This window comes from Leptonychotes weddellii, chromosome 9 (assembly GCF_054177405.1).
Source record: "Leptonychotes weddellii isolate Sample4059 chromosome 9, ASM5417740v2, whole genome shotgun sequence".
Classification (NCBI taxonomy): Eukaryota; Metazoa; Chordata; class Mammalia; order Carnivora; family Phocidae; genus Leptonychotes; species Leptonychotes weddellii.
Genome location: NC_138377.1, coordinates 85031398 through 85054562, shown reverse-complemented (window position 1 = coordinate 85054562; position 23165 = coordinate 85031398). Strand labels below are relative to the sequence as shown.

Here is a 23165-nt window from a genome sequence, read left to right as displayed (position 1 = left end):
AGCAGACTCTGAGTTGATGCAGAGCCCAGTGTGGGGCCAGATCTCAGGACCCTGAGATCATGACCTGAGCCGAAACCAAAAGTTGGATGCTTAACCAACTGAGCCACCCAGGTGCCCCACCCAGTTCCATTTTTTTGAAGCTTGTTGTCTTTGCTGCTTTCTCTTCCACCCACTGTGGTACCGCATTCTATTATTTTTAAAATTAACATCTACTGGATTCCTTTCACATCATTCCCACTGCTGGTGCCCTTGTCTAGGCTCTCATCTTTAAGGTGTGAGAGGTGATACAAGGGATAACTGCCACCATGACCCCATTTAATTTCTCATGATTAAGCCCTGGACTCTGAACCTAGAATCAGAAAATAGAATGTTTTCTAGGAAAGAGACAATGTAGTTGAAACCTCTTATTTCATGTTTGAGGAAACAAGGCCTGGAGAGGGATAGTGACCTGTGGTGGGCTGCACACAGAGAGTAGCAGAGCCGGAACCAGAAACCCACACACACTGATGGGCTAGTCATCCAGCCTTCTTCAGCGTGCCGTGTTACCTTATAAGCATTCCTTCGAATTTATAGTTACTTATGTCTCTCTAAGTTTTTAGGCGAAGAATTATTTCTTAGTCATATTTGTAGCCTTTGAAGTAGTTGATAGGGCTTCTCAATATTTGTTAAATTGATGTTGAAACATGCCCATGCACCAATCGTGCTTTTTTTTTCTTTCTTTCCTATTCCTGACCACCTTGCTAAATCCTTCTTGGGTTGGAAGGTATTCAGCTCAGGCTCTGGCTCCTTCTTGAAGGCTTGGTCAGATACTTCCTTCTTTCTGACCTCCCAGAGTCTATTTGTCTTATAAAACCACCATCTTACTGGTACCCAGCAGTTTGTAGTTTATAAAATGCATTCACATAGTGGATTCCTTAGTCCCTCCGTTAGCCTTGCTAGATAAATACTCCCCCATTGAGGAAACAGACTGGGAGAGGTTATGTGACTTGCCGTAGGTCACACAGCTAGGAAGTAAGTAACAGAGTGCAGGTCTTCTGCCTTCAAGCCCTTTGCACTTTGATGTCCTATGCTGGGTGGTCTACATGGCATACTAGGCATTTTTGTTTCCTGATTATCTTATTTGTCCTTTTTGAAAATTAGTTCATTTTGTTTCATCATCCCAGTTACCAGGTTATCGAGGGGAGCGGCTGGGTCACGTATTTCTTTCATGCCATTCATAGTTGCTAGCATAGCACTGGGCAACATGTAAGTTGCTTATCAAATACTGTCGAGTTGAACACAAATTTAATTTACCAAAAAAGAGCAGCTATCAGTGGAGCCCCAAGAGACTTTTTTGGGTCACTCCTCAATGAAATCAGCAATGAACAGAGGGAACCAGAGGAAGGAAGAGGCTGTTAGAGAAAGCCAGATGGTAAACACAACTGGCAGTTGAGTGACAGTCTGGTGATGAGGGCTGGTGGACAAGCAATACACAAGAAGACAGTCTTCAGGAAATGTGCAAGTTTACTGGAGAGTTGAGACATGTTTGTGGGAACAGAGAGGAGTACTTAGAAGTAGCATAATACTCCTACCAGTTAAGCAAGATAAAGCACGCATACCTAGTGAGAAAAGGCTGGTTAAAGGAATATCCAGAATAGGATGTGGCTTATGAAGACAGGTTTCCAGGGTGGGAGTGGAGTAGGTAGAGGATCATTTGGCTTAGTTTGTGGTTATTCTTTTTTTTTTTTTTTAAAGATTTTATTTATTTATTTGACAGAGAGAGACGGAACACAAGCAGGGGGAGTGGGAGAGGGAGAAGCAGGCTTCCTGCAGAGCAGGGAGCCCGATGTGGGACTCGATCCCAGGACCCTGGGATCATGACCTGAGCTGAAGGCAGTCGCTTAACCAACTGAGCCACCCAGGCGCCCCAGTTTGTGGTTATTCTATTAATTACTGAGGCTGTGAGAAAAGGAACATAAATAGGTAAGGATGTTTCCTTTGAAACAACTTCCCTTCCTTTTTCCCTACTGTGGCAATCAATAGGGCCTCACCCCTGAGCCCTGATGTCAGAAGTGCAGGGAACCCAAATAATTACGCATGTTATCTGTACATGGAGATGTGTTGTGATGATCAGATCCGTGGATGTTTCTGGGACTGCCTCATTACACATATTCTTATGGATTTGCCCCATAAGTTAGTGAGATGCTTTAGAAATTTCATTACTCTGACAACTAAACTATATTTCCAAACTATATTTCCTTTTCCTGAAAGGATCACAAAAATCCTCTGACCGTGTGCCCCAGAATTTTGGTTTGGAAAATCACACTGCATCTCCTGAGTTCTTAAACCTTTTGCATCTGGACAAAATGAAAAACTCTTCTACTAGAATGGATATGAAAAATGTCCAGTTTTCTAATAGTAGAAGCCTACACGTGTTATTTTATGAGCTTCTGTCTCCTGCAGAGAACATAAGATTAAGTCCTTTTAGATTAGTAGTAATAGAGCTTTAGTATCTGTTCCTTCCTGTGTCAAAGTGTTCACCGTTTAGAATTATTTTGCAGGAGCTGAAGGAATGTGTATCTTTACTACTTAGAAGCACCAGCAATTAAGGGAAATTATTTCAAATTAAAAATTGTAATTTCTATGCAGTGGAATCTGAAATGTGAATCTGTAAAAACCTTTTCTGGGACATTCATATATGAATTTTTGAGGTGATTTCTCCTTAAAAATTGATTAATATCATTGGGGTCTCTTGTTAGAAGATTTAATTTATTTTTAATGCTTGATAGCTATATGGCAATTGTATTTTTATGTGATATGCAAATACATATGGGAAAGTTCTAATTTAAAAAGGATACCATTGACAACATTGTTTTTTGTCCGTTTTGTTTTGTTTTGTTTTATGGAAAAACAATTCCCAAGGTCAAAACACTCAACTTACAAACTTCTACAATCAGACTTGTTGGTATGTGGAAGTTAACTTTATATTTTAAAAAGTGGACTTATTAAAACATGTTTATAGAATTGTGAGATTGATTTTTCATGTGTGATTTATAAAACCTTTTCTTACTACTTTACAGTCACCTCTCCTATATATAGAGTCTCATTTCATCCTCAATAAAAAATTTAATATCACTTGTTTCTTTAATGTCCTCCAACCACTCAGACAAAATGGCTGAAGTCGTTGCTTATCAATTTCTTATAAATTCATGGATTCTTACATCCTCACGGTGTTCTGTCATGTGCTTCATGCTCCTCTTGTCTGTAATTTTCTTTACCCTCTTAGCTTGTTCTCTTGCTGTCAAAATTTTTATTTTGTGTTAGTAAATCTATATTCAGGTTTCTTTATCCACTCCTTTTAAAACAAGGCTTTCTTGATTCTTTCTGAGTGACTGTCATGCCCACTCACTTTAGACCCTAGATACTTAGACTCTTGCTTTAAAATATCATTCAGGAAACAGGAGCTTGGTTCTCATAGGTGCCCTCATCTCAGGCTTGGCTAATGACAAAGACAGGTATGGCTTTGGGGAACCAAATGCTAACCTGGACATTGGCTTTCCATCTGCTCAGCATAGGAGGAGGAAACTTAGTGAAGGAACCTGGATGGAACAATTAGGGAGCCTCTGAATTTCAGGGGAGAGCAAGTGGATGAAAAAAATTGTCCCGACTTAGAAGGTAAGAGAATCTCTCTGGTTTTTGATAAAGCAACAACTGCTAAGAGCCTTTTCTAGGTATTGCTCCATGCTGGCTGTAATGAGCTAAAAGGTTTCTCCAGTCTTTATGACTAGGTGTTCTCCTGAATTTCTGGAACACTCTCCCACAATCCATAAGCCACTTCTCCCCTTTTTGATCTATTCCTTTTTTTTTTTTAAAGGTTTTATTTATTTATTTGAGACAGAATGAGAGAGAGAGAGAGCACATGAGAGGGGGGAGGGTCAGAGGGAGAAGCGGGACTCGATCCAGGGACTCCAGGATCATGACCTGAGCCAAAGGCAGTCGCTTAACCAACTGAGCCACCCAGGCGCCCTTTGATCTATTCCTTACCTTGTTGGTGTTTGACTTTGATGTGACTTTGACCAACTGTCCGGGAACCTCCATTTGTTTTTAACCCCTTGTGTCTGGAATTGGTTCTGTGTCACCGTCACACAAGGCTGCCTGCTCTGGTAGGGAACACCAGAGGTTGCTCTTTTCCTATTTTCCCCATGCCCCTTCCTGCTTCCTTGGAACTCCCTAATAGTTTTAAGTAGCAGTGATTTCGTATAAAAGCATTCCTCATGACATAGCCATTAGCTGGAACAAGGGGTTCTGTGGATAAAATATAATACTAGCAATTTCTCCTGAATTCATAGAAAAAAAATCAGGTTAGTGGAGAGAATTTTCAGTTTTTCTCTTGTCAGTATTAAAATCTTTGTGCCTCTTTATGCTATTCTGGGTATAGTTTAGTATGAAGTGGCTTTGGACATAGCACAAAATAATATATCCTCAGTTATTTTAAGTATGCTATATCGTTTCATTCTGTTCTTCAAAACATATCTTGACTTTTGAGGGTTCCACCCCAAGTATAGCTTCTTGAGTCTATTGAGACTAATCTGGATATGTTTTCTGATGGCCTCAATGTGTCTGTTTAGACCCTTTAGGATAGGATCACCAATGCAGCTGGTTATAAACATCCTTCCACCAGTTTCCATTTTCAAGGACACTGGTTCCTGTCCCAAGGGTGTGTGTGTGTTTTTTTGGGGGGGTGGGGGGCGGGTGCTGCCTCTTGGTTCACTTCTGGCCAATTTGGTCTGGATTTTCCCAGGACTCTTTAGACTTAGGCCCAGAGCTCTTCCTTTACTGTGAGTGACCCAATGAGCATTGTCTCCAAGACTCTTTCCTATAGGCTTATCTTACTCTCTCAAGCTTTAAGTAGCCCTTCTTGGAGTCCTCATAAGGGATATCCAGTACATTTTAGGTTTTCCATCCCAGGTGAGAGGACTTCTGAGATTGTGGTAAGTGGGGGAGATCTGAGAGATGGCATCTTTAGGAGATGTTCAATAGAAAACCTGGCAGGCCTTCCAAATGAGTTGTCAGTCTAAGGTGCTTAGGCAGACAGGAAGTGTTTGGGTACAAAGGCAAATGAGATGATTCAGAGTTGGGCTGAAGGTAAGCTTTCCTCATTGGTATCCAAATGTGTACAAAGGAGCTCCTGTCAGTCCTTATCAGGCCACAGGCCTTGGAGGTCAGGTCTCCTCTTCATCTTTTCATCAGAAAGATTCCACTCTCATTGCTTTTATATGTTGGAGTGCCATGTAAGAGTTCATTTAAAGAAACTTGCTAAAGAAAGTTTGTTACTAGCTGGACCAAAGCAGTTTTCTGAAGCAGTGAAAGGTTTGCTATAATGACATTATGTAGGTTTTCTGAGACCCTGTGCAGGAATATCCAGCTAGCTGTGAAGATATTGATTTGCTATAGACAAAAAGTAACCCAAACTTAGAATAGCTCTATCATATTTATAGAAGTCAAACAAGAAGCTCCCCAAACATAAAATCATCTCTACAGTGGTCTATAATCAAATGTTTATGTAATTATATAGAACTGAATTTTATTGCACTTACATTCTGCTTTTTATTTTTATATTTGAATATTTGGATGCAACATACTGTGTTCATTTCTTATTGCTCAACTGATTGTCCTAACAGGATGAAAGCAAACTTGCTGAACAGATGTGCCTGAGCCTTGCTGCCGTGTATTGAGTGTGGCTTGCATATGCTTCTTTAAATAATTTCACAAGAATGGACACATGAATCCACTCTGAATTTAAAAAAAAAAAAAAAGAAAGAAAAAGAAAAAAGCCTAGTGCAAAGTATTGCCTTCTAAATTAATGACTCATTTATAGAAATTTCAAATAACATATATGCCATAAAGGCAGAAGCAAATAATAGCCAAGCAGCATAAGTGAACAATTTGGAGGTCTCTAAATCTGGTATATAAATCATTTGACTGTAAGAGTTTTTATTCCATTCAAAAAAAATAACAATAAAGGGAAAACGGACATTTGAATAAAAGCTTACAGAACTCTTAAAGTACCTCCATGGATCTCAGAGTTCTACAGAACACAAATCGAAGACCACAGATTTAATACCTCTCTGAATAGGGACTGCAATGCCTTGTTCTTTTATGATGTTTTACATTCCTCTCCTTTAGGACATTACCTTGTACTTATTTTATAAAAATAAATATGATCCAGTTTCTTAACATACCTTTCTCAGAAACGAACAGATAAAAGAGCAAAACATAAAGCTGTATCAGATTGAAAACAATTAACTAGCTAAACTAGTATGTATGTAATTCTGCATATAACAGGGTATACAAATCTTTTTAAAACGTCATGGAACATTCATAAAACTTAACAAATCTATATGGGGATTAACATAAGAATAAAAAAAAAACTTAAAAAAAAACTTAACAAATCTGATATTTGTTATTATGCAGATCACATTTCCTGACCAAAATGCAATAAAATTAGAAATCAACAGCAATAGCTAAACAGCCAACTGTGATCAGACAGGTTGATTTAGAAATTGGCTGGATGGTTGCAAGTATGTTGTAGTTCCTCAGTCCTTTTGCATAAGTAAATCCAAGGCCCACCCATTTCTGTAAACAGCTGCTGACAGAAATGCAAACAGTCCATTTCAAGACTGCATATTGAATGGGTGAAACAAGGAAAGACTTCCTGAGAATCAGTAAGAAGTACATCCGATTAGACCTTGTCCATTAGGTGAGTTTCTTTTCTTTCCTTTTGATTCAGCTAGTAAAGAACACGATACTATTTAGGGAGCAGTTCAACACATGTTATAAATACATTGCTGAGAGAGTAGACCCGAGGGGGACCAAAAAGACCTATAGCCAGCTGTCTGTACCTTATTGACACCTAATGGGCGGGGCTAAGAATCCTAGTGTCACTGTTTTAGTGGTGCTAAAGCATCGGGAAATAGGTTGATATTCTGAGCCTATTTCAATGTGTTTTTTTTTTTTTGTTTTTTTGTTTTTTTTGTTTAGTTCTTCTATTTCTGGGATGCCAGGGTGGCTCAGTCGGTTAAGCGTCTGCCTTTGGCTTGGGTCATGATCCCAGGGTCCTGGGCTTGAGTCCCGCATCAGGCTCCCTGCTCAGTGGAGAGCCTGCTTCTCTGCCTGCTGCTTCCCCTGCTGTGTGTGTGCTCTCTCTCTGACAAATAAATAAAATCTCTTAAAAATTCTTATATTTTAAAAGTTTCTTTAAAAATTGTGGTATAATACAATGTAGTACTAATACGGTGTATCACTTTCAGTTATACAACATGATTCAGTATTTGCATATATTGCAAAATGATCACCACAATAAGTCATGTTAACATCTGTCACCGTATATACAGAATTTTTTGTGTGATGAGAACTTTTAAGATTTATTCTCTTAGCAAGTTTCAAATATGTGTTAAGAGCCATAGTCACCATGCTGTATATTACATTCCTGTAATTATTTATTTCATAACTAGAAGTTTATACCTTTTGACTCCCTTCACCCATTTTGGCCACCCCCCCCATCCCCTGCCTCTGGCAATCACCAATCTGTACCATGAGCTTGTTTTTTTTTTTTTTATTCCACATATAAGTGAGATCATACAGTATTTGTTTTTCCCTGTCTGACTTATTTCACTTAGCATAATATCCTGAAGGCCCATTCATGCTGTCACAAATGGCAAGATTTCCTTTTTTATGGCTGAGTAGTATTCCTCTGTGTGTGTGTGTGTGTGTGTGTGTGTGTGTGTGTGTGTGTGTGTGTATCCATCCCATTTTCTTTATCATTCATCTGTTGGTGGATATTTAGGTTGTTTTCTTAACTGTTGTAAATAATGCTGCAATGCACATGGGGTACATATATTTTTGAGTTTTTTTTTCCATTTTCTTTTGACAAATAACAGAAGTGGAATTACTGGGTTATATGGTTGTTCTATTTTTAATTTTTTGAGGAAACTGCATCCTGTTTTACACAGTGGTTGTGCCAATTTACATTCCTACCAATAATGTAGGAAGGCTTCCTTTTCTCCACATCTTCATCAGCTTATCTCTTGTCTTTTTGATAATAGCCATTCTAGCAGGTATGAGGTGATACCTCATTGTGGTTTTGATTAGCATTTCCTTGATGATAAGTGATGTTGGGTGTCTTTTCATGTGTCTGTTGGCTCTCTGTAAGTCTTCTTTGGAAAAATGTCTGTTCAGGTCCCCTCCCCATTTGTAAATCAGATTTTTTGTTTTTGTTTTTTTTTGGTGTTGAGTTGTATGACTTCTTTATATATTTTGGATGTTAACCCTTTATTAGGTATATGATTTGCAAATATTTTCTCCCAGTTAGTAGGTTGCCTTTTCATTTTGTTGATGGTGTCCTTCACTGAGCAGAAGTATTTCAGTGTTTTTAAAAGAACCAAGTTGTGGGGCACCTGGGTGGCTCAGTTGGTTAAGCATCCCACTCTTGATTTTGCTTCCGATCATGATCTCAGGGTCCTAGGATTGAGCTCAGCAGGGAGCCTGCTTGTCCCTCTCCCTCTGCTCCTCACTCTGCTCGTGCATTCTCTGTCTCTCTCTCAAAGGTTGTTATATGGTAGAAATATTTACAGATGCTTTTCTTCTTCTTTTATGCTTGAACTCAAGAGCTTGAGATCAAGACCTGAGCTGAGATCAAGAGTCAGAACTTAACTGACTGAGCCACCCAGGCACCCCTACAGATCTTTTAAAGTCAAGACCAACTTGTACCAGTATATGCTGCCTGTTCATTAACATGGGAAAACCAAAACTAGCACAGTATTGAGAAACATTTGTGTTCCTGAAATGGCTCTATTCCCAGGAATAGATGGGAGACAGCTCTTGAGCTTATTGGAAAAGTAGGAGTCCTTGACGACACAGGAGCTCTTGAGCTTATTGAGGAGGGTCCAATACCTTGAAGTTAACATGGCAGCTCACTGTGTTGCCAAAACATGTGTGTTCATTGACCGGCATTGCCAGTGAAAGGTCAGGTGCTGCGCACACAAACTGGAGTTTGGGAAAAGTACCTGGAGATAAGAGACAAGAAAGCCAGAAAGGGGAAAAGGGGAGTAGAGAGGTCATGGCACAAGGGTAATTATTAGAAACAAGGCTGTTACCCAACATGGGGAGAGTGTAGGGAGGACGTTAGACTGTGGAAAAGAGAGCCCGCTGTGAGGTGATGGAATCCTGTGTGCATTAGTAAAGCCACCATGTGCCTTGGGAGCATATTCCTGGGAGCTGAGAAGAGAGCTGTGCTGTGATGTGGCCAACGAGGGTGAGGGTGTGGGGCAGGCAGGACAAGGGAGAAGTGGAACCATATCTGGCACATCTTAGTAGCCATTGTAAGCTACCATTTGTCTGCATATCAAACCAGTGGTTCAGTTTAGCCTTTGGAGTAGGGCATATGGGATGGGAGCTCTCAACGTCCACAGTTCCTGCAGGGGTGCAGGTATAGCATCTTTCATCACAGAAAAGTTAAAGTGTGGTTTCTGTCCTTTGTTGAAGAAATCAGTGAAATGATTTCAGTATACTGTAAAAAAAAAATCATACTTATAAAGCACAGTGAAAATAATATCCTAGTGTGCAAATCATTGGGTCTGGAAAAGCAGGGTGGTGTTTGTATTCTGGACACACTTTTTCTATAGGGTGAATAAATACAGAGTGCTCACATTCTCATTTTTTAAAAAAGGCAATGATAAAGGAGCTCCTCTCTTCCCTAGCTATTTTCAACTCAGGGATATTTATCTAATTGATTTTATTATTTGGACAGTGATCCTCAAAGATCTTGCTTGTAATTCCTAAGTTTTTTTTTTTCCATCCTAAAATTTTTCTTGGGATAAAAGAAGCATCATCGCTGCTTCACCAAGTGAAGTGGTTTGCTTCTTGATTTGGTGTGTTTCTCCTGACAGATTAACACCTTTCCTGGGTGGCAGCACACACAACAAAAAAACTTGAAGCAGGTGAGATGCAAGAGAGAGCCAGGCTGTGCGGGCCAAAGGTCTTCCCACACATGTGCCACGCTGGGGGAGGAGAAGGCAGAATTCCGGCTCCATTTCTGAGTGAAAAATGGAAAGGGGTTGTGTGTTTTGCAACCTTGGAAATGCACTTTCCAATATCAAGTCCTTCGAGGGCTACTCAATTTGTCATGTTACAGTCCTGGCTGGGGTAGCAGCACTGTCACTTCGAGTATTTCTGCCTTTGAGTCCCAGGCCCCAGACTTTGGTGGCACTCTGACAGAGCCAGATGCTACCCTTTGGCTTGTTAAGAGCAGAATTCCCTCTGTCAACAGTTGGACTCACAGCTCTCCCACCTTCCAGGTAGATTAAGTCACTCCTCTGTTTCCATTTTTGGAAAGTATTTTCACTACATTCTTTTTTTTTTTTTTTTAAAGATTTTATTTATTTATTTGAGAGAGAGAATGAGAGAGAGAGAGCAGGAGAGGGGGGAGGGTCAGAGGGAGAAGCAGACTCCCTGCCGAGCAGGGAGCCCGATGCGGGACTCGATCCCGGGACTCCAGGATCATGACCTGAGCCGAAGGCAGTCGCTTAACCAACTGAGCCACCCACGCGCCCATTTTCACTACATTCTTTAAGAGTTTTATAAAGTGTCAGTGACATTCTTCAGGTGTTGTGGAAAAGCATCAGGCTTAAAGCCATAAGATCAGTGTTCAAGCTTTAATCTGTTGTAGTCATAAGAAGAGCTGTGACATATTGATATCCGTTAGGCATTTTGCTCCTCATTCCACACAGGTAGGTGATGGTGTCCTGCTGTTTGAACAAAGGAGACCCTGACTCCAAGGTCTGTTAAAATCATCTTCTATGTGCTTATAAAAGGCAACCACTGTGTGGAAGTAGACTTTACAGATTTTGCACTTGTATCAAATTCTTGGAGACTTTCCAGCTTCGTGGTGTCATGAAGAAGCATATTTAGCCATGGCTTGGACATTGCAGTCACATATGGTTGTGTCCATTGTGGAACTGCTTTCACGTTGTTTGAGATATTACTCAGCAAACCAAACAGCCCCTCCTGTTGTCACAGTATGGCCTGTATTTTGTTAATGACATATCCTATCGTGTGCCCTTTCCCTGTTACCGTGTATCTGTAAAACAAGAGGTACTTATCACAAACTGCAAGTAATTTAACAACCAGTGTTTACTTTACATAAATTCCTATAAACACTCACATTCTGATCCTAAAAGAGGCTTGGGCAACAAGTAACATTTTTTTTTTTTAAGATTTTATTTATTTATTTGAGAGAGAGAATGAGAGAGAGAGAGCATGAGAGGGGGGAGGGTCAGAGGGAGAAGCAGACTCCCTGCCGAGCAGGGAGTCCAATGCGGGACTCGATCCCGGGACTCCAGGATCATGACCTGAGCCGAAGGCAGTCGCTTAACCAACTGAGCCACCCAGGCGCCCAACAAGTAACATCTTTTTAGTAAATGAATCAATCAGTGGTCTCCATAAATTAAACAACAACAACAACAACAACAAAACAACTAGTATATCATTTGAGTCATTCCACAATGGTCTTCGAGAAGAACGCTTTCTATTTTCAAGAATAATTCCAGTGTCCCCTTCTTCCCTAATGTATAGTTGCTTATATTATTTGTTTACTGGGTTATGTTGCTCACCTACTGAGGTGATGGTAACATTGTGGAAACAATAGGTCAAGTCCTGGATTGAGACTGTTTATTTTTATTTTTTTTTAAAGATTTTATTTATTTGACAAAGAGAGCACAAGGAGAGGGAGAGAGAGGGAGAAGCAGGTTCCCTGCTGAGCAAGGAGCCCGATGTGGGACTCAATCCCAGGACCCTGGGATCATGACCTGGGCCGAAGGCAGCCGCTTAACCGACTGAGCCACCCAGGCGTCCCTGAGACTGTTTATTTTTTCTTTACCCTCATAAAGGATTTGCAAATGTCTGGAGGAAGCTTTTACAAATGAAGATATGTTTGGATGTCCTGCCAATATTTGGAAATGTATATTTAATGGTATTTGCAGGTCATTTTATTTTTTCTCTGAATAATTTGCTATGTTAGAATATCACCATTTGCTACAAGTTAGTCTTTTTACTTTGTTTAAATGGGGAGAATGAAATATTCCTATGTAGCAGGCACATTTTATAAATATTGGCAAACTTAGATCCTGTCAGTTTTTAGCCAAGAATATCTCCCCTTACTGTTAAGGCTGGATCCATGATATTACTACAAAACCCTGTATTGATAGAAATACATTTATGAATCATAGGTTATAGGTGAATATCTAATGCAGTTATATAATATTCTCAATTTAGATAAAATCAAACTCATCCTTGAATAAGGAGACAAGAAAGAGCTAGATTCCAATTTCCTTCTATTTTTCAAGGCCGTTGGATTTTTACTTACTTCTCTCTACCCAAGATCTTTGCACAAACAAGACAAGCTCTTTTTTTTTTTCCCAAGATTTTATTTATTTGACAGATAGAATACAAGCAGGGGGAGCAGCAGAGACAGAGGGAGAAGCAGGCTCCCCACTGAGCAAGGAGCCTGATGCGGAACTCGATTCCAGGACCCTGGGATCACGATCTGAGCCCAAGGCAGATGCTTAAACGAATGAGCCACCGAGGCATCCCGACAAGCTCTTTGTTTATAATTTCACCTATTCCACTCTCAAGGAGGGCAGAAACCTATCTACTCTTACCTAGACCAGAAATTGAGAAGAATGAAGCTCATGTGCACAGAGGGCAGAGACCGTCTCCTCTTGTGGAAATGGGGAGCCCCACTATTGGGCAGGACATATGGTGTTTTCGTAGTGAAAGTAGATGTGTTTGACTTTAGGGTATAGGAGTTGCAATGGTCTGAGACAGTGGTAGCCAGGGCTTATTTGGTAGACACAAGTTGTCCCCACTCCTATCTTGGTACATGGTAAAATGCCTTTTCAATCCTGCCCTGTTTATATGATTTCTCTTCCTGTTTTCTGCTGTCTTTATTATATGTGTCCTTCAGAATGCCAGGAATGGGTCAACAATGGTGCCATAAACTAAACAAGAAAAGCCTACTGCTTTTTTTTTTTTTAAAAGATTTTATTTATTTATTTGAGAGAGAAAATGAGAGAGAGAGAGAGCACATGAGAGGGAGTAGGGTCAGAGGGAGAAGCAGACTCCCCACCGAGCAGGGAGCCCGATGCGGGACTCGATCCAGGGACTCCAGGATCATGACCTGAGCCGAAGGCAGTCGCTTAACCGACTGAGCCACCCAGGCGCCCAAGCCTACTGCTTTTTAACATTAAATTTAAAAAACACCAAGAGCCTTTATTGTTCTACACCAGTCATTAGTATGTGGACATTTTTCTCTAAAAGAACCCTTGAATAAGGGGACATTAATATGTACAACAGAACGTGAGGCAGTATAGTTCTCAAAAATGCTGATGTTTTGTGTTTTATCTGAAAAGTAATAGTTATATTCACATTTTCCTATTTCTACATAGAAATCACTTTGGGCAAGGCAGGTGAAGTCCATAAGCTCTATAGGAACACTGTAATATTTTATTAACCTTTCTAAGAAATTCAAAATATTGTCCAGTAAAAATCATTTACAATATAACTCATGTTCCTCTTTTAAAGGTTTTCTCTTTCTTCTCTATTGAGCTTTACATTTTCCTTCCTTTTGCATCTTTATAAGCATGCCAAACATGTGACTTGTGCACATATCGGCAGGGAAAGAGCAGTATGAGGATGTGAATTTTGTTGTCATGTTGTGTTATGTTTACAAGGGAAGATTAAAACGTTCTTGAGGATTGGCTTTTTTGAAAACCCAAAGAAGTGGGTATAGTCATTTAGGAGAACGTAGATTGGGATGTGGCTAAAAGTATAAGGTTTTCATGTTGAGTGTTGGCTTCCCATGGTGCTCTGGCACCAAGCACAGAATAAGCAGTCAGTCAATATACATTTGATGAATGAAAGAGCGAGTGAATGAGCCCGAAGAAGTATCCTTACAGAGAACTTCAGGTGGCACCACAGGAAATACTCTTGATTTGAGAAGAAAGCACCAAGCTCAATACCAAACAAATCTGTTGGGAAATGAAAAACTTCATGATTTTTCTGCTCTCTTTCCATTTTGAAGCCACATGAAAGACCTACATAAAGAGGATTTACAGGAGATGGTGCAAGTATCAAGACACATAATTTCTTAGATTTGCTGTGACCAAGAAGAGGCAGACATGCCCTCAGTTTTTGACCTCTCTCCTTGGGGGAACCCATCAGAAGGAAGAGCTTTGTGACAGAGAGGCAGAAGTACAGGCCGTTCATCCCAACTTCTCCAAGTCTAAGCCTTAGTTATAAAGTAATTCATCTCTGTCGCTGCTGGCACCACAGAAAACTTTTGATTCCTGAATCAAAGCAATTATAACTGAGGATCCTGGCTTTGAAGGAAGGAATACAGAGAGAACAAAAATCATGATATGTTAGAAAAGGATACAGGACTAGAATTTAGGAGACTAGGGATCTAGCTCAGCTCCACATCTAACCTGCTGATTGATTTTATTTATTTTTTATTTTATTTTATTTTTTTAAAAGATCTTTATTTAATTATTTGACAGACACACAGCGAGAGAGGGAACACAAGCAGGGTGAGTGGGGGAGGGAGAAGCAGGCTTCCCGCGGAGCAGGGAGCCCGATGCGGGGCTCGATCCCAGGACCCTGGGATCACGACCTGAGCCGAAGGCAGACGCTTAACGACTGAGCCCCCCAGGTGCCCCTGCTGATTGATTTTATATTGTTCACTTGTTTTCTCTGGGCTTCATTCAGTTTCCCCTTCTGGAAATTAAAGTATTCAACTAATGAACATTCCAGCTCTGAAACTGCCAAAAATCACAAAGATAAAACTCAGTGTTAGATTGGGATGCCAAGATAGCTTTTGTATTGAATAGAGACCTCATAAGTGATTGCACCTAAATTGAATTTTTCCTATGATTTTTCTAAAGGTTGAGGTAGTGGATTAAATTAAGAATAGATTATAAAGTGACATGGCTTGGTGAGAACTTGATGAGGCTATTAGTAATGGTATCGCTAAAGACAAGTTTCTTTCAATTAGTGAACATTTAACATATACCAAGCAATCCACTAAAAGCTTTCTGTGGATAATGTCACTTAATAACCATTGTTATCTCCATTTTACAGTTGAAAGAATGGAGGCTTAGTGTAAAGAACTCAGACCAGCTCACACACAGAGTCGGAATTTGAACCCAAGCCTACTTCCCATCATATGAAGAAAACCTCTCTATGTAGTATAAGTTTTGTACAGACCATGAAGTCTCCTCTAAGGATGTCGTGCTGAAATAAAATCATGCATGCCCAGTACTGTTCGTGGTACACGGTGGTTAGTCGGTTAATACTATCTCTCTCTTTTTTTATCCTCTGTACTAAATATGGGTGATAGAGGAAAATTTGGCTTTCAAGAAATGGCTGACCTATCCGAAGTAGTTTCAGAATGATTCTGCCTTATGATAGGGGATCCTAAGATTGGAGTCTATGATTGACTTTCATAGGAAGCTTTATGGAGTATTTGGGCTAGGGGTGTGTGTGTGGGGTGGGGTGGGGTAGGGCGGATGATGGAGAGAGAGAGAGAGAGAGAGGGAGGGAGAGAAATCTAATTCCTTTGCTCTTAACTAAAACCACTCTCTTCTATCTTATTCCCTGAAGAACAATTAAGATATGTTTTATTTTTTAAATAAGGAAGAAGATCATTGACTTTCTCTCAGCAGGCAATTATCACCACTTAGTGTATGTTGAGGAAGTGGGTGTTCCTTGCTTTCTATTGTTAATCTGGTGAGAGTGAGGGTGGAGAGCACTTTGAAAAAATATTTGTGTAGGGAGGAGCGCTAGAAGTGAGCTAAGAAAGTCTTTTGCAGGTCCCAAATTAGGGTCATTCTTGACTTTTTAGAAGACATTTCCTTGAGGTATCTCAGATTTTATTTCCTGAAGGAGATGTAGAATATAAAGAATGAACTTCGGTTTAAGTTATCTTCATAGATCATTATTTTTTCTCTCATTCATTTTTAGTCTAGGGGCATAGTTCTTACAGTTCTAGGAAAGAAAGTAATTATTGCCTGCATATTGACCATCGGAGGCTAGATTGCAAGATGATGATGCTAATGGCAGTTAATAGTTATACAAGATTTACTGTGTGCCAGACACTGTTCTGAGCTTTTCATGTATACATTAACTCAGTCCTCATGTCAGCCCTCTGAGATAAGTTTACTGCTTCATCAAATCTAAAATGCTTTGATGGTGCATTTGTGATCTTGCTAGAAGATGCTGATGCAAGGTTTTCACATAACAGTCGCCAGTGCCACCTCATTTAGTAATAATTGCAAGATGTCATGGGTTGTAAGACTATGAAATGTAAGATGCATCCCGATTATAAAGAAGTTAAAATGAGAAAGCATATGCATGCTAGAATTAATAAAATAAAAATTAATTTTAAAAAATCATTCCCATTTTTAAAATGGGGGAACCTGAGGCAAAAGGGGTTATATTTTCTTTAAAATTTTTTTCTTTTATTTTTTTAAAAAGCTTTTATTTATTTGGGAGAGAGAGAGAGAAAGAGTGTATGGGGGGGGAGGAGCAGAGGGAGAGGGACAAGCAGACTCTGAGTTGAGCACAGATTTTGATGCGGGCCGATCTCAGGACCCTGAGATCAGGACCTGAGCCGAAATCAAGAGTCTGTTGCTTAACCAACTGAGCCACCCAGGCACCCCAAGGGATTAAATTTTCTAAAGTGAAATGACTGGATTCACATCCAGGTGATTTGGTTCTAGAGTCCATGTTGTTGACCTCTACTTTTTCTTTTCTCTCAACCATGTGTTGGAATTGAGCCCATGTTAGCATGTGAATAGACTGCCCAAGACCCACTTACTTGTCTTCTCATTGGGGCATTCATGATAGAATGGCACTGAGATCCTTCTGAGAGGAAGTGTGCATGGTGTATAGCACCTGACTTTAGGGCTGTGATAAGGATTGTAAAGTACTTGGTGTGTGGGCATCTGACCTATGCTTCTGACCCATTTTTAGCAAGAGTAATGCAATTGGGAAAAGCCTTCACGAACTGTCTTCTTAAGCATCAATAGGCTGGAATGCTCACTGCAAATAGTATGCACAAAACGTTGTTTGGGTGTCCCAAATGTCAAATTCTGCACTGTGTGTTTTCAGTGTTTCCCTTTCTGCTCTAAAATGCCAACATAAAAATAATATGTTATTTCCATACTTGGGGAGTAGAGCATTTTCTTTATGGAAACTAGGCCCCTCAAATACCACTCAAGACTTGAATAACAAAAATAAGAAATAAAAATAATTTTTAATATGAAGATGGTTCTATATGAAGACCTACCAGCAGCTGAAACTTAACATTAAGTTTTCTTCATCTGGTGGTGATAAGCAGTGGTAAAACACATATATGGGACTGCAAGATGGGTTTGGGGTTATAGTTTGCTATGCACCAGAATTATATTCTGCTGAAAGATGGAATGGTTCCACTAATTCTGGGATTCGACTAACTGGCTGCAAACTCCGATAAGAAGCTTGTCACCATCAATACCCTGCCCAAATCCTGAAAAATCTCTGTTACCAGTTTGGAGGCCTGCTTCCTTCCTGAGTCCTTTTATTTCCTTGCATCTTCCTTACTTTTTAGAATTCTGGTCTCTGTTAACCCAGACTAGCCTAGTCATTGTGACCAATTTAGGAGACCCTTTACATAGCTTCCAAATTTGCCACAGGTTTTCCTTAACTTGAAATCTCTTTTATTGTTGGATCACGGATTAATGTTTTGCTGCCAGGTCCCTGAGATAAAATGAATGGTGGAGTTGTCAACCAAGGAAGCCTCTGTCACTCATCACACCTTTTCCTATTGTTTATCATATTCTCTGCCATCATGCCCATATTCCTTTCTCCCAACCTGTTTACTGTTCTCTAACACATACAAACCGTTCAAGTGTAGAAAGAAACTATATTGTGGTGGAGATAAATTGGGTGTATAGACTATCTGCAACTGAGGTAATTATAAGTAAAAATTAAATGTTTTGGTTCAGCATATGTTTAAAGCACTAAACCATTGCTTTTTGTGTTTCTGTTTATCATTTTACATTTCTAGTCTTGAACTGTTTGAACATCTGATCAGTCAACTTGGCCTGGTTTGAACCAGTTTTTAATCAGTCTAAGACAGTAAAAGCAATTTTATAGATGACATGAATTAGTTATAAGCAGTTTGATAAAATTAGAGCAAGTATGACCCAGTTGAAGAGATTTAACTGGTCAGCACTAGTTTGACTCAGTAAAATATACTCCAAACCAATCAAACCTCATGTGAGCCAGTCAGAACATGCCTTCCAGGTCAGAACTTTTTTGAGCTAGGTAAAACTAGTTTGAAGCAGTTTGAGCTATTGAAACCAGACCCCAGTAATTTTCATTAGATATATTTAGTTTTAGCCAAAGTGGCTTTAGCTCAGTCAGAAATATTTTTGTACGTGTAACCTCTTTGAATTCGACTCTTTCATTCTGAACTACAATGAACCATTCAGATTTTTTTGAACAAGTATGAGCTTGGTAGAATGGACTGCAGTGTTTTATACAGATTTGAACCTGTTTTTAAGCTGGTCATAACTTCTTTTGCAATAGGCATGTCAATTTAAAATGAAAATGCTTTAAATTGGCCAAAAAAGATCAGAATTACTTTGAAAGTGATGTGTTGACTCGGCAAAGGACTCTGAGCCAGTTAGAAATCCTTTGTGCTAGAAATATGTTTTGAGCTACTCAGAGGCGATTTCAGAGATTGTTCTAGGTCTTTAGAGCCAGTGCGATCTGTCCAGAATGGGGTGAAGAGGGTTAGCTAACATTTACTGAGTATTCAGTATATGCCAAGCACTGTGCTGGGTGCTTCACAAAGAGTATCTTGTTCAATCTTTAGAACAATGGTGTGAAGGAGGGTATATAGTATCTTCTTTTTCACAGGATAGAAACCTGTCCAAGACTCAGAGACATTTGAGCCATGTGGGAGACATGGAATTTAGCCCAGCTCAGCTTGACTTTGGAGGTCATGTGTTTCCTATTAGGCTACCTTGTATGATACCATACCTGGTCACCTTTAAGCCCAACATGCATTTGTGGAAGCTTGAGTAACAGACAATAAGCTTGGAGGTAGACTGGACATTGAACTTGGAATTAAGGGATTTATATTCTAGACTGTGCAAATGAGTTAACCTCTCTGGGTTCTATTTCATCCTTTGGAAAACTGAACCCAGAGAGTGAAAGGTTTGGACATTTATTTTCAGATTAACAAGGCAGATAATTGCCTAGAGGTGCGATCTGAAGAATGCAAACTATGATTAATATTGATGGTGAAACTTATATACCTTCAGTTGTGGTATTTGGTTTGTTAATACTTCCTTTATGATGGCTTGGTTTGGGAACAAACTGTTATGTATCACTGTCAATATGAATAGAAAAACCCACAAAGAGCATTTTTAGATTTATATGTGTGATTCTTCTCCCGTGATAACTAAACACATTAAATTTTGGTGCAGCCGATACAGTTTCATCTGTCTTTGAATTCCATTCAAGTGGATCTAGAGAATTCTAGAAAAGTGATGACATTGGTGACATCATTTTCTCCTGTACCTTAAATGATATTAAAACATAGACATAGGAATGACCACCCTTTGTTCAAATTAAAAGTAAAGAGGAAGTAAGTGTTGTCTTGAATCATTCTCATTGCAGAATTTGGAGTTGCTTTCTGCTTCCTCATTCATTTTGAGGGGAACCTCCAAAATGATTAAACGTTATCTGGACCTGCTTTTCAATTCTTAGCTCTAATTAATGAATAACTTGGAGCCAAATGAGATCCTATGATATGACGTAGTAGAATATTTATTTGTACCCTATTGGTCCGCTTCTGGAGAGGAATTCTGTTATATACCATTAATACTGCAACCAAACCTGTGAATACGGAAGCTATAATGTAGGGAAGCCATCATCTGTGAAGTGTCATTCTTTATAGTGTGCAAATAGAATTATGAATGTTTGTGGAGTCTCTGCCCTAATCAGCTGACCAGCCATATCTGAATATGAGGTCCCAGATCTTTACTAAGGCACTATGAGGAAGTAAATTGCAGTGGCTCTTGGGGGTAAGCATTCAGGAATTTTGAGCATAAGGTGAATCACCAAATTGAGGATGGGGTGGGGGGAAAGAAGCCTTGAAAATCAATAAATGTCCTTGCTTGCGCTTTTATTAATTTTATGGATCTATAGAAATCTTATAGGAAGCATTGAGAATTGTAGTGAAGTTTCTCAGTGTGAGGCTTAGTGAAAATAGACATTGAGAGGAAAATCAGCAGCATCCAATGTAGGGCATCTGATGTGTATGTGAATAGGTGAATATGCATGTTTGAATGGCATGTGGAGTTGTCAGTGGTAGTGGGAGAACTGATTATTTTTCTGATTTTCTGGAGGGTTTATTGGTATTAGAAATGGGAGCATAAAAAGAGGTAAGTCTTCCCTGGAGACAGACTACATTTTCAGTTGGACTGATATTTTGAGAAGTTGGAATCTATTTAGAGAATAAAAACAAATCATGAAAAGGGCACCAGGAGACTGAAAAAGAAGGGGGGGAGTTGGAACCACTTGCACTCTAAGAATTATTATTATTCCTCTAACATTCTCCTTCTTTCTTTTCAAAATTTTTGTTCTATGTGATCTGTATGTAAGACTTAGTGCTGGTTGTCTTCTTAATTTTTACTCTGACTTGGAATTTTTGTCTTAATGGTACTATAATATGCACATTAAATTTAAATTAAGCTGTTATTTATTATTTTGGTAACATCTCATCTAGCAAATTATTAGGTCCTTGCGGCAGTGAATACTCTCTAATTCTCTTCACAGAACCCTTAGGCATATAGGTATCACATAGTACTTATTGAACTGGATATTAAAACAACTCACTTTATTCATGGAAGATTCTAATATTTCCTGATAGCTTTTTAGTAAATATGCATTTGTTTGTATTTTACAGGTGAACCACTGAGTTCTTCATTATGTCTGATGGAGACTATGATTACCTCATCAAGTTTTTAGCTTTGGGAGACTCTGGAGTAGGGAAGACCAGTGTACTTTACCAGTACACAGATGGTAAATTTAACTCCAAATTTATCACGACAGTGGGCATTGATTTCAGGGAAAAGAGAGTGGTAAGTTCTATATAAAAATGTGATCTCTGATTCAGTATTTGCCTGTCTGTCCAGTTTATTTTGTAGGAATTAGAAGGACAAAGTTTGGAATATAAAATTGGAAGGGTGCATGTGAAAGTGTATTTTGTTCAATCTAGGAAATGTGATTTAAAAGGTTGTGCTGGGGCACTTGGGTGGCTCAGTCATTAAGCGTCTGCCTTTGGCTCAGGTCATGATCCCAGGATCCTGGGATCGAGCCCCATGCTGGGCTTCCTGCTCAGTGGGAAACCTGCTTCTCCCTCTCCCACTCCCCCTGCTTGTGTTTTCTCTCTTGCTGTCTCTCTCTCTGTGTCAATTAAATAAATAAAATCTTTAAAAAAATAAAAATAAAGTAGAAGGTTGTGCTGAAGGACCTTTAATATAAAACCAATGAGACAAAAGTGAAGATTTCTTTTAATTTTCCCTTGATACCCTTTGACTTGTATGTTCCCTCAGAACTCCACAAAGTTATTTGTCTACCTTTGTTATGAAGCCTACAAACCACCCTAGCCAACCTACTCCTGTTTTGTGGACTGTTTCTTCCACCTTTGATGTCATTTTTAATGGCCTTTGTCTTAATTCAGTCCCACATGGAAGACTAAATGGCAGAACTTGTCACTGCTGCCAGGAAGATGAGGTTGGCGTGGGAGTGAGAATGCCAGTCGTGTATGTTGAGCTGGGAAGTTACCAAGGGAACAGGGAGGTTCTACTCAATGATGAAGGAAGAGGCTCTTTTTTTCTTTATTTAAGGGACCCTAGGGCTGCAAGTTATTCTGCTCGTGGAGGGGAGGGCAGGAGGTCCCTGTGTCAGATTTGCAGAGAGAAGATGGCCTTCATCATGAGCTACATTTCTTGCTGAAAAATCGACTGTTACCATGAAGCCCCTCAACAAGTGGTCAAGAGATTAATGACACAGATCTTTCAATGGAGCATATTCTACCTGGAAAAGATAAAGGGTCTCTGGCTTCTAGGGTAGAAAAATTCATTCCTTCTTACTCAAGGTCTTTTTCTTTCACTGCCAGAGAATCTTATAGACTCAGAGACACTGAGTAAGAGTAGGATTTCATTAAATTTTTAGTATTGACATATAATTAGTAGAATCAATATATATGTATGTGATTATATTTATTAATTCCCATTTTATAACCTTGTTTTTTAAAAATCACTTTATTGAGATATAATTCACATAAAAATCACCCATTGGAAGTGTACAATTCAGTGGTTTTTAGTAATATTCACAGTTGTGCATCTCATTTTAGAACATTTCTTTACCCCCAAAGGAAACCTCATGCCCTTTAGCAGTCATTCCCCATTTATCCTCCCTCTAGCCACTAATCTATTCTGTATAGATTTGACTATTCTGGACATATCATATAAATAGAATCATACAATATATGGCCTTTTGTGTCTGGCTTCTTTCACTTAGCATAATGTTTTCAAGGTTCATCCATGTTGTAGCATGTATCAGAACTTCATTCTTTTTTATGACCAAATAATATTCCATTGTATTGATATACCACATTTTGTTTATCTATTCATCCATTGATAGACATTTGGGTGGTTTCACTTTTAAGCTATAATGAATATTGCTTCCATTAACAGTCATATACATTTTTTTTTTGTCTTTTGCCCTTTTTTTATTTGTAGAAATTTAAAAATATATTTTGGATATGAGCCCTTTTTTAAATAGATGTATTATAAATTGCTTCTACTCAGTGTGCCTTTGTACTTTTTTTTTTATTATGTTAATCACCATACCTCTGAAACAAATAATACATTATATGCTAAAAAAAAAAAAAAAAGGAAGATAGCAGGAGGGGAGATGAACCATGAGAGTCATATACATTTTTTGTGTGGTCTTATGTTTTCAAATCTCTTGGGTATACACCTAGGCATAGAATTAATTTGCCATATGATAAC

General features: G+C 39.1%; 1 protein-coding gene across 4 annotated transcripts in view; it reads left to right on the top strand.

Annotated features, from left to right (window-relative positions):
* The window catches only part of RAB27A (RAB27A, member RAS oncogene family), a 75332-nt gene that overhangs the window by 24433 nt on the left and 27734 nt on the right, over positions 1–23165 (top strand). For 3 of the 4 annotated variants that reach the window (XM_081831104.1, XM_081831106.1, XM_081831105.1), the window contains exon 3: positions 21053–21227. In XM_081831104.1, the coding sequence (XP_081687230.1) occupies positions 21075–21227 (153 nt within the window). In that variant the 5' untranslated portion in view covers positions 21053–21074. Of the gene's footprint in view, positions 1–6717; positions 6740–21052; positions 21228–23165 lie in introns of those variants that run through there. The other variant, XM_006732037.3, reaches the window with a different exon arrangement.